Raw genomic sequence first — 18062 nt, forward strand, 5'->3', positions numbered from 1 at the left:
TCCCTTGAGGGCCCCCAAGTTAGACAGGGAGCCCAACCCATTGGCTGCTGAGCACAGTTTTGCTGAGTCAAAAGGACTGAGGGCTCCGCGGTAAGTTGGGAGGGGGCCCGGGGCATCAGCCTAGAAAGGCACCAGCAGGTCAGTTTTACTTCCCGTTAGTGTCTCCAGACCAAGCTCTCTTGAAGAGACGAGCCAGATACAAGAATTGGGTCCGGCTCCTCAGGTCAGAGGTGGGGGAGCAGCCCGTGATGGAGAAGAAAGAGGCAGCCAGCCCAAGAGCCTTCTTCGATGCAGGTCGCCAGAGTATCATGCTGAAGCCTCAAGGTGAGCCCACCAGAGCTCCCATCTCCACTTTCCCCTCCTTTGGGATCCTCTCCCAGGTTCCTCTCACACGACTGTGCCTGGTCCTTGGGCAGTTCAGGTAGGGTCTGGGAATGAGCCAGCCAGAGAGGGTCTGAGAGTCATGTCAACGTCATGCTCAACACCAGGGTTACAAATACAAAAAAAAAAAAAAAAGCCAAACCCTGACCTCCAGGAGCTTACATTCTAATAGGGTAAGGCAATGTCTAAAAGGGAGCCTAAAAGGTAAAAGGAGGAGAAGATTCCCCTATTTGAGGGCACACTGGCAAAGTCCAGTGCCTCAGTAACAAAGCCAGGAATGAGGATGAATGAAGGCTGGCTGGCCTCAAAATCAAGGCCCCCAGAGAAACAACCAATGGGAGGATGGGACTTTGTCTGGAGATGGCAGAGCCAGGGAGGCAAAAGTCTGGAGATTGGCATTTTCATTCATTTTTTATCTAGAGGTAGTGTGACTTCAGGACCTAGGGTGCTGGACTTGGAGTCCAGAAGATCCAGGTTCAGATGCTACTTCTGAGAACCCTTGCCACCCAAGAGCAAATCCTTTTATCTCCCTGAACCTCAGGTCCCTCATGTGTAAAAAGAGGGAGTTGGCTTCATGGTCTCCAATGTTTCTTTCAACTCTAAATCTATGTTCCTATGAATTATCAGTAATCCCCAAATGGATAAACCCATCACTGACTGTTTATAACCCCATATAGGATACACCTTATATAACATTTCTCCCAAATAGCTTAGTAGCTCAGGGGTTCTTAGACTTCCTTGTGCCCTGGATCCCATGGACAGCCTGGTGTGACCCCTTTTCAGAAGCCTGAGGGATGCTTTTTCAGAAGAATATTTTTAAATTCATAAAATAATATATATAAGATTACAAAGGGGAAGGGAACAAGCATTTATGAAGCACCTACTATGTGCTGTTGTGAGGAGGATTACTTAGTTATTATTTTGGAGACCTAACAGGAAGGGCTGGAGAATTCCAACTGGAATGGGGAAGCAGGAAGTGTGCCTCTCTCTCTGAGACGGACTCCATGGTGGTTGGGACAAGTTGTAACTGACCCTGGGAGACCTCAGAGGAAGTGGAGTTGTACCCTGATTCCCCGGGATCCTGAAGGAAGACTGACATCTACTTGTGGGGGATTTTGATAGAGATTATTAATCCCAACATGAGTTGCAGGTTAACTTGGGCTGGGTCAGCTCCCAGAATCTTCCCACCTGAAAGAGTATAGCCAGTGGTCCTGGAGGAGCTGGAACATCGCTGGAGTGAGTCTGGACTCTGCTGTGAGGATGTCCACATCAGTCCTGCTAGTCTCTGGCCCCTGTCTTGCTTAGGTCTCAGTTGAGTGTAGATAAGTCCCTCCCCTGACCCTGTAGTTTGCCCTTAGTCTGAAAGTGTAGAAACCCCTATTCCCATCCTTACCATAGTTCCCTTAATTAAAGTTGTTATAAAATCTTGTCATTTACTTGCTAGTTTCCATAGGCCTTGTCTAGATGGTGCAGAGTGGCAGTTAGGTCTGTCACTTCTGTTAACAGACATCTCCTTATCAGTTAAACCCAGTCTCCCTACCTTGTTTGGTCCTACCTTCTGTCATTCCTGTCTCCCTCACAACCTTCTGGACCCACATTTAATATTTAAGTCAACTCCCCTATTTTTACCCATAATAGTGCCATGCCCTATGCTAAATGCTTTCCAAATTATATTTCTTTTGATCTTCACAACAGCCCTATGGCATATATGGGGACAAATCTGCCACTTATTATCCCCATTTCTAAGTTGAGAAAATGGAGGCAAACAGAGATTAAGCAACTCATCCATGGTTACAGAGCTCGTAAAAGTCTGTGGGAAGATTTGGACTCAAGTCTTTATCCAGTGGACCACCCATAGGCAAAGAGCTCTTGGTTTAAAGAATAACTCTCCTGAGGACAAGAGGTTGGACCCAGGGATTTCTTGAGGTCTCTCCTGGCTCCAGGCTCTGTTTTCCTACCCTGACTCTGGCCCTGGTCCCATTTTTCACCCGTTACACACACACCCAGCTTCATTACCCTTTTCAGTCTAAGCTGAACCCCAGAAGCTGTCAATACCACACACGAACACTCTCCTCCCTGATCAAAGGTCCCATTTCTTCTCTACCCAGGACTTTGTTCTTGTCATTCCTGAGGAATATGTTTTGTAGGCTCATTAACTTGGAGCTGGAAAAGACCTCGAAATCCGTGTAGTCACTAGGGGTCCCTGAACTTGTGATCTAATCCTTGGAGAAGGATTGGCCTTTCAATATGATGTATTTTATTTTCTGCATTTACAAACATTCTTCTGATGGGGGTCCATCTGCTGGGCTGCCAAAGGGGTCCAGAGCATGCACAAAAAGAGTTAGGGACCCTTGATTTGTTCTAAATCCAATGAGAAAATCAGCTCACAGGAGAGAAGGAATTTGTCAGGTCATCCAATTAATAAATGGAAGAGCTAGGATTGAAAGCAGCTTCTCTAACTCTAGAATACCAGGCTGCCTTCTACTTCATATGCAGGAGAGCACACACACACACACACACACACACACACACACACACACACACACACACACACACACACATACCCTCCTTGATTATTTCCAATCTATCCTGTCCGTAGATTGTTTTTAAAGAATTGTTTGTATGTTGTCTTCCCCACTGGATTATGAGCTCCTTGAGAGTAAGGACTGGTTTTAACCATCTTCATATTTTTTAGGATACAATAATATATTTGTTGATACAATAAGTGTTTGTTGACTCTTCCAACTCTAAAGGTATGGGCTCTTTTTAAAATTGGAGGCAGTGTGGCATAATAATGAATGTTTTAGATCTAGAGTCAAAGAGAAATTTATTCACTTTTTTTAAAACCCTTGCCTTGGGTCTTAGAATCAATATCATGTATTGGTTCCAAGGGAGAATAGTAGTAGGGGCTACGCAATGGAAGTTAAGTGACTTGCCCAGGGTCACACACCTAGGAAATGTATGATACCATATTTGAACCCAGGGTCCTGTCCCCAGGCCTAGCTCTCAATCCACTGAGTCACCTACCTGCCCCCTCCATTCACTTCTTTTTTTTAAACCCTTACCTTCTGTCTTAGCATCAATTCTAAGAAAGAAGAGCAGCAAAGGCTAGGAAATCTGGGTTACGTGACTGGCCCAAGGTCACACATCTAGATCCATTCACTTTCTACCTCCAACATATATGTTAGGATTAAAATTATTTTGAGAGGTTGAATTGGGGTAAGAATATCATTTTATTGATAAAGCCAGCATCATACCCAGTAAAGTGCCTAATGAGCAAAAACCCCCTTCCCTCCTATATTGGGTACCTAGAAACACTTTTGGAAGCTCATTATTCAGAACCTCCCTTGACCAACTCAAGACATCTCCAATCAGTAAACAGCTAATTAGGAAGTGATCCATCAAACTCTCAACTCTTCCCCACACCAACACATGAGATAGGTCAAGGTTTATCACACAAGCAGGAAAATAATCATTGTAAAACATTCCAGTCGGTCAGATGGTCAGAATCTGGGAAAGGAACATTCCTAAGGACATAAAAATGCAAAAATCTGTAGCCTGGATGGTGCCTGAGATGTAAGACCTCAGTTCTCTGCTGTAGAAGGATTGGGTCCTTTCTATGCCGGCACCCTGATAGAAGAATTAATACAGTATATGAAAAAAAAAAATCTTACACAACTAACTGTGTAACTATGGGGAGGTTATTTATATGTGATGTCTTTTGTATAGAGCTGTTATGAGCATCAAATACCAGGGATTATCCTCCCAGAAATACTTTCCATTTGGGACTCGGATCTTTTTCAAAGAATGATTGACTTTCTACAAATCCAATGGGAAAGGAAGCAGGGAAGGGGATCTGATCCCCATTCAATAGCTGAGGAAATGGAGGACAGGGGAACTGTCCAAGGTCACAGAACAAATGTGTTTCTGAGACACTGTGCTCTCTTTCTCCAGGTGTGTACTCTAAGAATCTCTCATCCCTCAGGACATCAAGGAAGGTCTCACTTATCCTCATCTGTCTGATCATACTTCTGGTGGCTACTATGGTTTTGTGTAAGTTTTGAGGAGTTTTGGACTTTGGGCCCTGCTAAGGTGGCACAATGTAAAAAGCCAGGCTTGGAGTCAGGATGATTCATCTTCCTGAATTCAAATCTGGCCACACAGATCCTTACTGACTGTGTGAGCCTGGGCAAGTCACTTAACCCCTTTTGCCTCCATTTCTTCATCTGTAAAATAAGCTGGAGAAGGAAATGGAAAACCACTTTAATATCTTTGCTAAGAAAATTCCAAATAGGGTCATGAAGAGGCGGATACAACTGAAAAATGGCTCCTTTTCCCTCTCTTCTACAAATAACCTTCTCACCAACTATAGCCTTGTCTAGGCTTCTCCAAGTCTGGTCAGATGGTCTGAATCTGGGAAAGGAACATTCCCACACCACCTTCACCTCAGCTCTCACCATGGGCCACAGGTCCCACTCTGAAAGATTCATGTCCCCCAAGGAGTCCCCACTGTAGTCAGTCTCAAGGCAAGAACTTTCCCCATTTCCCCAGAGCCCTGAAGTGTCCAGAGACTCTCAGTACCTGGACTGATACCTCTAGATCAGTAATGGGCAAACTTTTTAAAGAGGGGGCCAAAGGAAAGGAAATGCTCATCTGTCAGTCTGTTTCTAAGGCAACTCTTTCAAAATTTCATTGTATTTGTATCCTACTCATTGTATTTGTCAGATTAGGAATAATGTCATGGCCAGATAGAACATTTCAGGGGGCTGCATCTGGCCCATGGGCCATAGTTTGCCCACCACTGGTCTAGATGGATTTAGAATATGGAATCCCTAATTTTGAATCCTGTCCCACATAGTCACTAGCTATATGGCCCTGGTCAAGTACCTTAACTTTTCTATTCATCTATTTCTTCATCTATGAAGTAGAGATAATAATGACACAGTATTGTGAGATTCAAATGAACTACTAGATGGAAAGTGCTATGAACTTCTCTCTCACTCCCCTTTCTCAACCCCACTAGGGTTGGAATCTCTGCTTCTCCCCACCCTACAATTCTCAGAACAGTCACAATGATAACCTAAGAATATGGTGCTTCGGATTTGTAGAAATAGTATTGCCTGAAGAGCCCCACATTGCAAGGGACCCATAGCAAATGGCCATTCTCTAAACCTGATAAGTGGCTGTACCAATAAGGCTAGCAGAGGCAGTCACTAGTCCTCAATATTCTCTCCCTCCATTCCTATCCATCAAAATGGTAGAATTCACTGGCCCTCTGTGACTCAGTTTACTCCTCTCTAAAATGAGGAGATTGGATTCAAAGACCTCTAAGGAATCTTCCAATTCTGCATCTATGATCCGATGAGCCTTCAAAGGTGATCCGTCCTAACCCTCTGCCCACACCAATATGAACACTGACCCAAATAGCCAGAGCTAAAAGGGACAGGGCTGAAGGCCAAAAGAAAATATCTCATCTCTTTTTCCTTCTTCCCCATTCCTACATTTAGGTTATTGTATGTAGGTGATTCCAATGTTGGCTAATGATCTGTGGAAATTAAGAGGCTATAACAAGACCCTAGGTGCCCCTGAGCCAACCTAGCCTGGGCACCTATTCATTGCAGATGGTACATTTGTAGCCTCAGGATTGCTGAAGCTGTTTTTAAATCTAGCTGATCCTGAAGTTGAATATGTTGCCACCAGGTGGCAGTGGTGGCTCTTCAGCCATGGCCAAGTGGGTCAGACTAGAACTTAACCAGGTTCTACAACTGCCCCTGCCCCTGGGGTGGGAGTAGGGGACCCCTCAGCTCTCTCCTAGAGTCCTCATTCCAGCTATAACCCTTGGCTAATCTTATCATCTTGCCCTCTCCAGATTCCCAGCTATTCCGAGGGGAGAAAGTCCAAATGTCCAGGTTTGGCTCAAAGAATATTAGCACCTGGAGTGCTCAGATCCAGATGTTTAACAATAGCCTGGAAAATGCAACTTCCTTCAATTCCCAGAGCCCAGTGCTAAAAGGCAGTTTGGACAACACCAGTATTGAGATCCAGATGTTAAAAGAAGGTCTGAAAAACACCCGCACTCAGACCCAGGTGACCCATGAAAACCTAACGAACCTCAGCACTCAGATCCAAATGTTAAGAGAGCAGATGAAGAAGGTCAGTGACTTAAATTCACAGATTCGAAGTCTAAATAATCATTTGGAAAACACTAGCACCGATGTCCAGGTGATAAAAGGATGTCTGAAGAACGTGGATGCCTTACAATCCCAGGCCCAGATGCTAAGACACGATCTGGAAAAGGCCAGTGGAGAGATCAAGACCTTACAGGAAGATCTAAAGAATGCAAGTGCTTTCAGTTCTGTGACTGAGGTGTTACAGAGTGGTCTAGAAGCTTCCAATGCTGAGATCCAGATGCTAAAAACAAATTTGGAAGGCAAAAGTGTCTTAAGTTTCCAGGTCCAAATGTTACAAAACAATTTAGAAAAAAACGAGGCTGAGTTGCAAAGAGTGAACAAAGATTTGGAGGATGCTAATGCTCTTCATGCCCAGACCCAAATGTTAAGAGGCCATTTGGAAAGCACCAATGCTGAGATCCAGGTCCTAAATGGACATTTGGAAAAGACCAATGCTGAGATCCACATATTAAAAATGGGTCTAGAAAATGTCAATGCTTGGGCACAGGTGGCAAATATCAGCCTGAAGAATGCCAGCGTTCAGATCCAGATGTTAAAAGGGGATCTTAAAACTATCAATGCCTTGAAGCCAGAGGTCCAGCTACTGAAAAGTCATTTGGAAATAAAGAACACAGAGATCCAGATGTTGAAAGAAGGTCTGAAGAATGCCATCACTTCAGGTTCCCAGATCCAGACATTAGCCAAGGGCCTGGCAAAAGCCAATGATGAGATCCAGAGGTTAAAGACAGGTTTACAAAGAGCAAGTGATTTAACGTCCCAGATTCCGGAATTAAAAAGTGGCTTGAATAGAACCGATGGAGAGATACAGAAGTTAAAGGAAACACTGCTGGCCACTGTCACTGCCTTAAGTGATGAAATCCAAGAAATCCGAAAGATAAAAAGTCAGCAGGAGGCAGTCACCCAGCAACAGCAAATGCAACAAGGTGAGTAATGTTAAAAAAGGAATAGAGAGGACGATAGAGATATGTATGTAATGTGGAGAAAAGGAAAAAAGAAAAAACTCTGTAGCCAAGAGAGGGGGTAGAGAAGAATTTTTGTTGACATAATGAAAAAGACGCTTACTTTTTTCAAAGTTATCATTCCAAATATGTCCATTTTACGGACAAAGGCCAGTATAGTTTCTAAGATATGGATACAAAAGAAACCATTTTTACAAATATTGGGATAGGGGTTTTGAAGAAAAACCCTGGAGATATATATGTGTGTGTGTGTGTGTACATATACATATACATGTACATGTACATGTACATGTACATATACATATACATGTACATATACATATACATATACATATACATGTACATATACATATACATATACATATACATATACATATACATATACATATACATATACATATACATATACATATACATATATATTCTCCAGGGGAAAATCCAAGCATCAAAAGTGCAAAGAAGGAGCTCAGCTCAAAGTTCTATAAAATAAGGGTAAGGAGAGAAGAGAGGGCTCTCTAGTGTTGACGTTGAATCTAAAAACTCCCAAACTTGTAGCCTGGAAAGATTTAATGAACCCCAGTTTACTTAGCATCAACACTAGAGACTATCCTTTCCCCTGGGAGGACCTCACCAGCCAGAGAGGGGAGCAGCCTTTATGGAGGGATATTCCAGATTGAGAATGTAACAAGGCAAAGAAGGACATAAATATGGCAGAAAATTCCAGGTGAAAGAGTGGGAGATGTTTTGAAGTCAAGAATCTAGAAAGGGGGCAGCTGGGTGGCTCAGTAGAGTGAAAGCCAGGCCTAGAGATGGGAGGTCCTGGGTTCAAATCTGATCTCAGACACTTCTTAGCTGTGTGACCCTGGGCAAGTCACTTAACCTCCATTGCCCAACCCTTATTGTTCTTCTGCCTTGAAACCAATACATAGTATTGATTCTAATTTGGAAGGCAATGGTTTAAAAAAAAAAAGAATCTAGGAAGGATGGGAAGAGACTTCATCTGTTCTTTTCTCTCCCCCTAGATAGCATTCTGCAGCTCATTGTCCAAGGCTGGAGCTTCTATGAGGGGAAGGCATATTACTTTTCAAAGACCAAAAAATCTTGGGATGAAGCTGAGCAGTTCTGCATCTCCCTTGATTCTCATCTGACCTCAGTGACATCAGAAGAAGAACAGGTCATGGCTTAAGTTTCCTCAGCTGTCAAAGTTGGAAATTATACAGAGACCATTTCTAAGACACTTCCCAACCCTTACCTCTCTGCCCTAAGTTCCTTTCTATCTCTGACATTCTAGAATTCCTTACAGAGACTTTGTTCTTAGCAGTGAGGGGATAGGAAGGATAGAGGGATGGGGACAAAGGGACAAATGTACCCTGGAACATCCAACCTCCCCAAGAGGAATTGATTCACACTGAAATAGAAAATGCTGGACTCCTTAAAGACAGGACTCTGGACTCTGGTGCAGGACAAAACCAGACAACAGCTGGTAAGAGCAGGAGCCAAGCTTCCAGGAGATAAAGGAAATGGGACCTTCTGTGCCTGACTCTAGGGTTCCACCAAGGGACATCCCAGATATCTTTTCCCTAAGGTGCTGCAGTTAGAGAATGAGAAATCATACACATATAGAGACATACAGATGCACAGCTATAGATATACTCTCTCACATTCCTCTAAATATACATGTGTATAAAAGCGATACAATGGTCCAGGACAACTCTGAGGGACTGATGAGAAAGAATGCTTTCCACATCTAGAGAAAGAACTGTGGAAGTAGAAATGCAGAGGAAAACATATGACTTATCACTTGCTTATTATGGGTATGTGATTTAGGGTTTTTGTTTTCAAAGTTACTCTAGTATAAAAATGAATAATAAAAAATAAAGATACATGTACATAGATGCTTCAACCTACCTCCCTAAACACATACATTTTGTTGCTGCAACAAGCATTTATTAAGTCTTAGATACTTTGTTATGTGCTAGAGATACAAAAATAAATCTCTGATTTCAATGAATCAACATGTACAGAGATGTCAATAAAAATTACGTATGTATATATTCAAAGTAAATATAGAATAATTATTGTACTGGGGAGGGAAGGAGTCATTATAATCCTAAATCTTAATTCCTCTCTGTAGGAGTTTCTGAAAAAGAGGACAAATGGAGTTTATCACTGGATTGGCCTGACTGACAAAGGAACGGAAGGTGTCTGGCGATGGGTAGATGGGACTCCTTATAACAGTGCCAAGAGCAAAAGGTGAGTCCAGAGTGTCTGCACAGCTCCATGGACAGCACCATGTGCCTGTTCTGGGCAGAACGAGGCCAGAGAAATTGGGTATGTGGGTTCATGACACTCATGTGTATATGCATGAGTGTGTGTGTGTGTGTGTGTGTGTGTGTGTGTGTGTGTTTCCAACTAGTAAAGGAGGTTAGGACAAGTTTTGATGTCTGGGGATAAGAGAAAGTCTAGGAATCTACCTGCTTGGTCTGATTCCATTTGAGCATCTAACCTCCACAGAGACCCCACTATGACCACATGATCTGGACATGAACTCTGGATATCTGGGTTCAAATTGTTCCAGTGGTGTGACTTCGGACTCATCTCTTTAGGTCTCTGAGGGGGTTTGCTTATGCATAAAATAGTGGGAGGGGGAGGAGTAATAACCTCTAAATGATAGAGGTCATCAGGAGAGCCTTCCTGATTTTCCAGTTTGGGATATTTCCTATGAAGCTAAGCCTATCCACTGACCCTTCTGGAAGACCCTATACTTAAGCTTCTTGTGAAAGGGCATGACTCTTGTTTGGTCTTCAAAGTCCAACCAGTCTCCTTGAGGCTGGATCAAAGATGATTTGTGACAAGACAGGAAAAGTCTATCTACTCAAATAAACCATAAAAGGAGAAAATTTCCCTTCTCACTCTGTCTTCCTCACTTTTGATGGTGTGGCTTGGAACTCCTTGGGACTCTGGAATTTCTCCCCTGGACTTCCTGGTAGGAATAAGGAAGATTCCCCTCTCCCAGGCAGCAACTATGTTTCCAAGGCAGTGAGAACATAAGTTTGTCTAGTTGAGCCTGAGACTGAATCTTAGGACATTTGCTCTCTTTTTATTTTCTTTCATTTTTTTTATTTTTTTTAAACCCTTGTACTTTGGTGTATTGTCTCATAGGTGGAAGATTGGTAAGGGTGGGCAATGGGGGTCAAGTGACTTGCCCAGGGTCACACAGCTGGGAAGTGGCTGAGGCCAGGTTTGAACCTAGGACCTCCTGTCTCTAGGCCTGACTCTCACTCCACTGAGCTACCCAGCTGCCCCCTATTTGCTCTCTTTTTAAATTTCTTTCCCTGAACAAAAATTTCTGCTCAGCAGTCCTGAGAGGGAGTTTTCTAACCTTGGTGGAGATTTCAGGAACTCATGGAGTCAGGAGTTCCTGGGGGCTGCTGGGCACCAAGAGTTGTTTTCTTGTGACCCTGGGCAAGTCCTTTAACCCCTATTGCCCAGCTCTTACTGATCTTCTACCTCAGAATTAATACACAGTATTGATTCTAAGACATAGGTAAGGGCTTTTGAAAAAAAAAATTTTTTTTAAGTTGTTTCCTACAACTCCATGTTTCTTGGAGGAGATGACCACAGCCAGTCAGAGGAGTCATATCCTATCTAAGGAATTGAGATCCAGCCTCAGGTTCACTTAGGCAAGCACATGTCCTCACTGCCACAAGAGAGTAGTCACCAGAGTTCACTTAAGAATGGGGAGAAGGAAGAAATACTCTCCATCTCCACCAAGAAACCAAGAAAGAGCTGCCAGACTTCTAAGCCACAAATTCAAAAGAGAAGAGTGAGCAAGAACTGAAGTTATTTCTCTTTTTAAAGTCCACCAAGCAGGCAGTTCTTCCTGCTCAAGCACAAGCCATCTTTTTGTTTTTTAATCCTTACCTTCTGCCTTAGAATCAATACTATATATTGGTTCCAAGACAGAACAGCAATAAGGGATAGGCAATGGGGGTCAAGGGATTTGCCCAGGGTCACCCAGCTAGGAAGTATCTGAAGCCAGATTTAAACCCAGGACCTCCCATCTCTAGGCCTGACTCTCAATCCACTGAGCCACCCAGCTGCCCCCAAGCACCAGCCATCTTTGACACCCCTCCTTGTCTATCTTCCCCTGCTCCTGCAGGAAATGATGATGAAGTTGGATATATCCTTTAATGAAGATCCCAAGCCCCCACAAGGGGCTCTTCCCTGTGGAATCAGACAAAACCTCTGTTCCATGGGAAGTGCCCAGTCTGGCGGTCTCCTCTGGAAGACTCCTCTGCTTACCCCCATTACATCACTAGGTTGCTGAGGGGAAAAAGCACTTTGTAAACTTAAGGTATTATAGAAATGTGAGTCATATTATCCATCGGACACCTTACTAAGTGCTGGAGAGACAAAGAAGAGCAAGAGCATGGTCGCTGCCCTCAAGAAGTCTCATGGGGAAGAGGAAGAACAAAGGATTTTGCACCAAGAAGTTAAAGACCTGATAGACTGGAGACAGTCAATAGAGAGAGGGCACTAAGACTCAGGAGGACTAGGATTGGCTGGAGAAGCCTCAGATGGAGAGTAGGAGGAAAGTGTATAAATGGAGATTTTGAACCTTGGACAGCATCCTCCACAAGTCCCTTAGTATTTCCCAAAATTCCCTTTAATCTCTCTTGTGCCTCCAGGTTTGCATGATCACATTATTATTTTATGAGTTCTGTAGCTCCTCCCCTCTTTCTCTTTTTTGCTCTTGGGAGCAGGCTGGTTAGTACCCTTTTAGTTAGCTTTATATGTTAGTTTATTATTAATAAAATTTATAAATATAATATTTAGCATTTTGTACATTAATTTTAATCTTCACAAAAGTCTTTCAAGGATGGCAGAGAGCCACTGAAAGCACCTAAGAGTTGACCATTGGAATGTTTTGTTTGAGGAGCCACAAGGAGGCCAATGTCACTGGATCACAGAGTGGAGGCAGGGAGGAGCAGGTATAAGATGGAAGAAAACTGGAGGTGGGCAGGTGGTGAAGGACTCTGAATGCCAAACAGATGATTAGATATTTCATCCTAGAAGCAATAGGAAGTCCAGTACTGGAGTTTGCTGAATGGGAGATGGGTGGAAGAGTTGGGACAATCAGATTTGCATGGTAAGAAGATGGATTTAGCATGTGAGTGGAAGACCCAGTGGGGAGAGACTTGTGACAGGAATATCAACCAAAAGGCTATTGCAATAATACAAACATGAGGCAAAGAGAGGTTTGCACTATGAAATTAAAAATTAGTATCCAAATACTCCAAGTATTATATTTTATGAAGTCTGTTAATAACTTGAAGCAAAAGGAAAGTAGTAGCCTCAGTAAAAGAAAGAAGTTTCCCAGATCTCACAGGGGAGTCCACCTACCTTATTTACAAAATGTGAGGACGCAAGGTGGACAGAGGGAGAAGGATTCTGGGTAATGTAGTTCAGGGGTACAAATTTCTATTTACACAGCACTAGGGTAGGACCAGTGTCCCAGGTGAGAAGGGGGCCCATTCAAGAGATGTTCTGAGGGTAGGAAATGATGGGACTTCCCAACAGACTGGATATGGGAATTGAGAGTGAGGAGTTGAGGATAACAGCAAAACTGGGAACCTGATTAACTGGAAGGATGGTGATATTCTCATCAGTAATAGGAAAGTTATGAAGAGGAACAAGTTTTGGTGAAAAATAGATGAATACGTGGGCAGCAAGGTGGCACAGTGGATTGAGCACTGGGTCTGAAGTCAGGAAGACTCATCTTCTTGAGTTTGAATCTGACCTTAGACCCTTGCTAGCTATGTGACCCTGAGCAAGTCCTTCAACCCTGTTTTCCTTGGTTTCCTCATTGGTACAATGAACTGGAGAAGGAAATGGCAATATCTTTGCCAAGAAAACCCTAAATGGGGTCACAAAGGGTCAGACGTGGCTGAACAACAACAAATGAATACAATTTTGGATTTGCCTTATTTAAGGTGTCTATGAGACATCCAGTTCAAGATATCCAATAGGTAATCAAAGTTGTGAACCTGGAGGTCAGGAGAAAAATTAGTGCAGGAAAAGAAGATCTGAAGAGAAACAATTTAATGGCAGGGAGCTGATGAAAAAAGTAAGTGAAATGGCATCAGAGGAGCAAAGGAGAGGTGGGAAGAGCAGTAGGAGAGAAGGAAGGGGAAGAGGGCCTAGGAGAGGGAGGCCAGGGTCATCCCCACTGCTGCCAAGGATGACCTGACCTGGATGATCAAGAAAAGGAGACCCACAAATTGTGAGCAGACAGGTAGGAATAGACCAGAAGGGGGCAGTGCCATTGAAACTGAGGAAAAAGACAGAATGTAGGAGGCCAGGCACAAATTACCTGACCAGGACCCAAGCACAGGAGAAGTGAGGATCCCCGTTGGCCTGGGTAAGCATCTAAAATCCTATTCTCTCACACACACTCACACACTCACAGACACACACCCCTTTTCTCCTCTCTCCAGCCTTCAACTTCTAATAAATTCCTCACCGGTCCTAGCCTCCTCAATAAAGCCATCGATAAGCATTTAGTAAGTGACTATTTTTTACCAGATCCTACTAGGGCTAAAAAAAAAAAAAAAAAAAAAAAAAAAAAAAAAAAAAAAAAAAAAGTCCCTGCCTATGTTCATATGAGAGAAATAATACACATAGGCAGGTGTAGATTTAAAAAAAAAAAACGATTCAAAATGGATACGAAGTTACCTGATGGGTGGAGAAGCCCTAACAGCTAGGGAGACCAGAAAAGTCATTCATGAGGTCACTTCTATATGTTCTCCCTACGAGTAACACAAGAGATTTCTCATAGGTCAGGACTTCATTCCCCCATTCATGATAGTGTCTCATTTCCAAACAATTCTCTCTCTCCCTCTCCATCCCAATCAAGGGTCTTCTATGTTCAAATGAGAGACAGTGAGTGATGAGATGGATTCATTTCCTTTCAGTGCAGTTACAAGTAACCCTAATCCTTCCATTTCCTCCTTTTTTCTTTCCAGGTTTTGGAACAGGAACCAGCCAGACAACTGGAACCATGGTAATGGCATACAAGAAGACTGTGTCCATCTCATGGAGAAGTGGAATGATATAATATGTCACCAACCTTTCCCCTGGATCTGCAAGAAGGTGGTGTGGCCAGCGAAGGGTTTCAATCTCTCCCCCACCCCCACCCCCACCCCCTACCAAGACATTAGCTTTGACTTATTTGCCGGTTTCGATTCCTTTCTCAAACAGTTAATACATTCCTAATTTTAAGGAGGTTGGACTTGGAGTCATTATGGCTTGAGTTTGAATCCTTCCTCAGATATTTGCTGTAACCTTAGTCAAGGCACTCAGCCACTCTGTACCTCAGTCTCCCCATCTGTAAAATAAGGGACTAGAACTTGATTACTTCTAAGGTCTTACCAGCTCTAAATTTATAACCTTAGATCAAATCAAGCCCTATCCACTCTGTGACCACCTCAGCCCACACTGCTCTCTCCCTTTTCTGAGCTTCTACTGATGTATACTAGCTTTTGCCTGTCTTTTGATTGTACCATTATTTTCTGTTTCACATATGGCAATCTCATCTCTCAAATACATCTCTGAACCCTAGCAAGGTTGGGCTCAAGTCTAACTAACAGCATGTCTGAGACCCTAAGTCCCCCTCCTACAATGTTTTTTACCATGTCTTATATACACAGATACTCAATAAATATCTGCTGATTCACTGAGCAATTTAGAGTATTCTCAGAAGACCTTTTGTCAAACTCACCTCCTCTCTCCACCTCCAACACAGCCTACCCTCAGGCCTTAGAATTCTCATTATTTGCTGGATCTCTATTAAGGCTTAGACCTGAGTATAATTTTTATTGACCCTGACCCCTGAGTAGATAGCTGGTCTGGAAAGTTTGGTCACGTTCATGAGGTTATGTCCCCTTGATAGGTACCACCATTCGTAGAAAATCATCTCAATGACTGATCTTGCTGCCTAGAGAGGTCTGAGCTTCCTAGGGACTGATTCTGTCGCCAATGATTTGATTGACTCAGGATATTCTGAATGAATTGGAAACAATCCCTTGTTCCTCTCAGGTAGAAGAATTTGCCCAAATCAGTCACCAAATGGTGAACAGCGGCCAAGCCTCCTAATCACTCAGCTCATGTATCTGTGTGGAAGCATGAACTTCACCATCCCCCTTCCCCTCTCCCCCCACCCTTAACCCAGGTCTAATCTTAGCTCTGCTTGCCTTCTCTATTGACTGACTAGCAGGTAGGTCTGTCTGGTATGGGCACATAAGACCACTGAATAAATGAGACTCTAGTGGTCTTCTCTACTCACCCATTAGAGAGGGGTAACCTTCTTCTCCATTGTGGGGTTCATCATCCCTCCCCCACTTCTCCCCACCTCACCTCCCCAACACACACACATACACACACACACACACACACTTACAGGTTTAATGAATAAACAGATTAATCAAAACCCTGGATCTTGTGTTTGGCTCAAATTACGTCCTGAATTCTGTATATCTGAGTTCTAATGTTTTATAACACTATCCCCTTTAATTAAGTTAGACAACAAACATTGATTAAACACTTATTATATTCCAGGTACTAGGAATTCAAACACAAACAGAAAGACAGCCCCTGCCTTGGAAGAGTTTATATTTGAAAAGGAGAAAAGTACACAAAAAGGCTGAAAAGCAAGAGTGAGGGATCCAGAGAGGGAGTACTGTGGAAAAAATCTATGAGAGCCTACAGTGCAGGCTAGAAAGAAATGACAACATGGCAGGCTTGATCCTCCTCCAAATGGAGATTCTGGGAGAAATCAGTCAAATAGAGGGAGAAACTGAAGCAGCAAAGGATTCTTCCGGTGTGTGAAGTTCAGGACTGAGGGCCCTGGGTGGACTGAGCTTCTAACCTCTTCCTGGGCATTGTAGAGAAAACCCAGGAGAGTTAGGAGTGCATATAAAGGCAGGATTTGAACTCAATTCCTCTAATATCCCAAGCAATGCTCTTTCCACTAAAGAAAAGCTTGCAGACCCATTAGTAATATAGTTGTCAAACTCCTAGATAACTGTAAATAGTTCTTGACTGTATTTAACCTTTCACATTTAACACCACAAATCAGAAGGAAGGGAAGGTTGTTGGATCAATCAGAGACTGGGTGGCACCATGCAAAGTGCACCAGCCTTGATCCCAGATTCAAATCTCACCTGTAACTCTTTATACATTAACAATCCCTCTGGTCTAAACTGTAATGCAGGATTTATGGAAGATCTCTTGCATTTGCAAAATTACCCTAGGCAATCCTGGCAGTTAGGAGAATGGAACTTTGACCCAGCAGGAGCCAGACCCAGGATATGACAGTTTCAGCTGGGACTATAAATACCCCTGGAGAACCAACCTGGGGGTTCTGATTTCCTTGACCTCACCCAGACACCCAGCTACCCCTTGACTTCCCCTTGGGGACCCCAGGGAGGTTGAAGGGAGGTTGAAGGGAGGTATGGGTTGTGGATCGTGGGTAGGAAATTAGGTTAGGTCAGCCTAGCCACGGGGACACCCCTAAACCATATCATCAACCTCATCTGTCTAGCTGGTGGGCCACTTAACATCAGGGCAGTGGAAATTATCCCTGGCTGAGGGGCTGGTTCCCTCAGCCTGATCATACCTTCTAGGTCCATTGCCAACACTGGCCAGTCACCCTTAGCAATAGCTTCTCCAGGCCCTAAACCCTCTTTCCTCAGTTTTCCCTCCTGTGTTTAAATAAACCCTTAGCCTGATACTGTGAGCTTCTTCTATAGTTATTTATAACATCATCCAGGGCTAAGGGGCTGTGTAGAGGGAAGATAGCAACCACCTGACTTCAGAGGAAGTATTGGCCAGGTATCCATTTTATTCAGAAAGTGTGTCAGCTTCACCTCCTGTTGGCTACTGCTTTTACTCCAGCAGGGAGGGGCTCCTCATACTCCACCTTAAAGGAGCCTACAGACTGCAGGGAGACTGACTGGGCATCACTGCTCAGGCATACACATCCCTGGCTGTCTCAAATCATCAATCACTGTAGTTGTAGGCTCCCTGGCCCAGGTGATTCACTGGTACCACCAGCTTCCCAATATCAGCCAGTTTATCCCCTTATTACAAAACTGAAACCCAAATATCCCTCTCCACTAATCAATTTCTTCACTGTCTCAGTCACTTTCTTCCTCATATATGAGTGGATTCCAATCAACTCCTCGGGCTCAGTCTCTTGGAGGGTACAATGTCTAGGGGGCCCACTGAGAATGCTTTCTTCCTTTTATAACTAAGCCTGCTTGAGTTTTTGTCAAGTAGATTAAGTCCTATATGTATTTTGCCCAATGTATTGTCAGGATACCTGGAGATATTTTGTCCCATTCTCAGGAGATCAACTAGGGAAATAAAATGGGATAACTTTTGTGTTAAAGTAACTCATAGAAGAATTTCTACCCAGACCCATTGGAGGGAGGATAAGACAGACAGAGAGAGAGAGAGAGAGAGAGAG

General features: G+C 43.5%; 1 protein-coding gene across 1 annotated transcript; it reads left to right on the top strand.

Moving 5' to 3' along the window:
- The first annotated feature begins 248 nt into the window (after positions 1-248).
- On the top strand, positions 249-15688 carry CLEC4F (C-type lectin domain family 4 member F). The gene is made up of 6 exons (XM_044659298.1): positions 249-324; positions 6251-7495; positions 8554-8705; positions 9666-9784; positions 14560-14689; positions 15632-15688. The coding sequence occupies exons 1-6, from the start codon at positions 249-251 to the stop codon at positions 15686-15688; spliced, it is 1779 nt and encodes a 592-aa protein (XP_044515233.1).
- Positions 15689-18062: the final 2374 nt, after the last annotated feature.

Source organism: Gracilinanus agilis, chromosome 2, assembly GCF_016433145.1.
Source record: "Gracilinanus agilis isolate LMUSP501 chromosome 2, AgileGrace, whole genome shotgun sequence".
NCBI lineage: Eukaryota > Metazoa > Chordata > Mammalia > Didelphimorphia > Didelphidae > Gracilinanus > Gracilinanus agilis.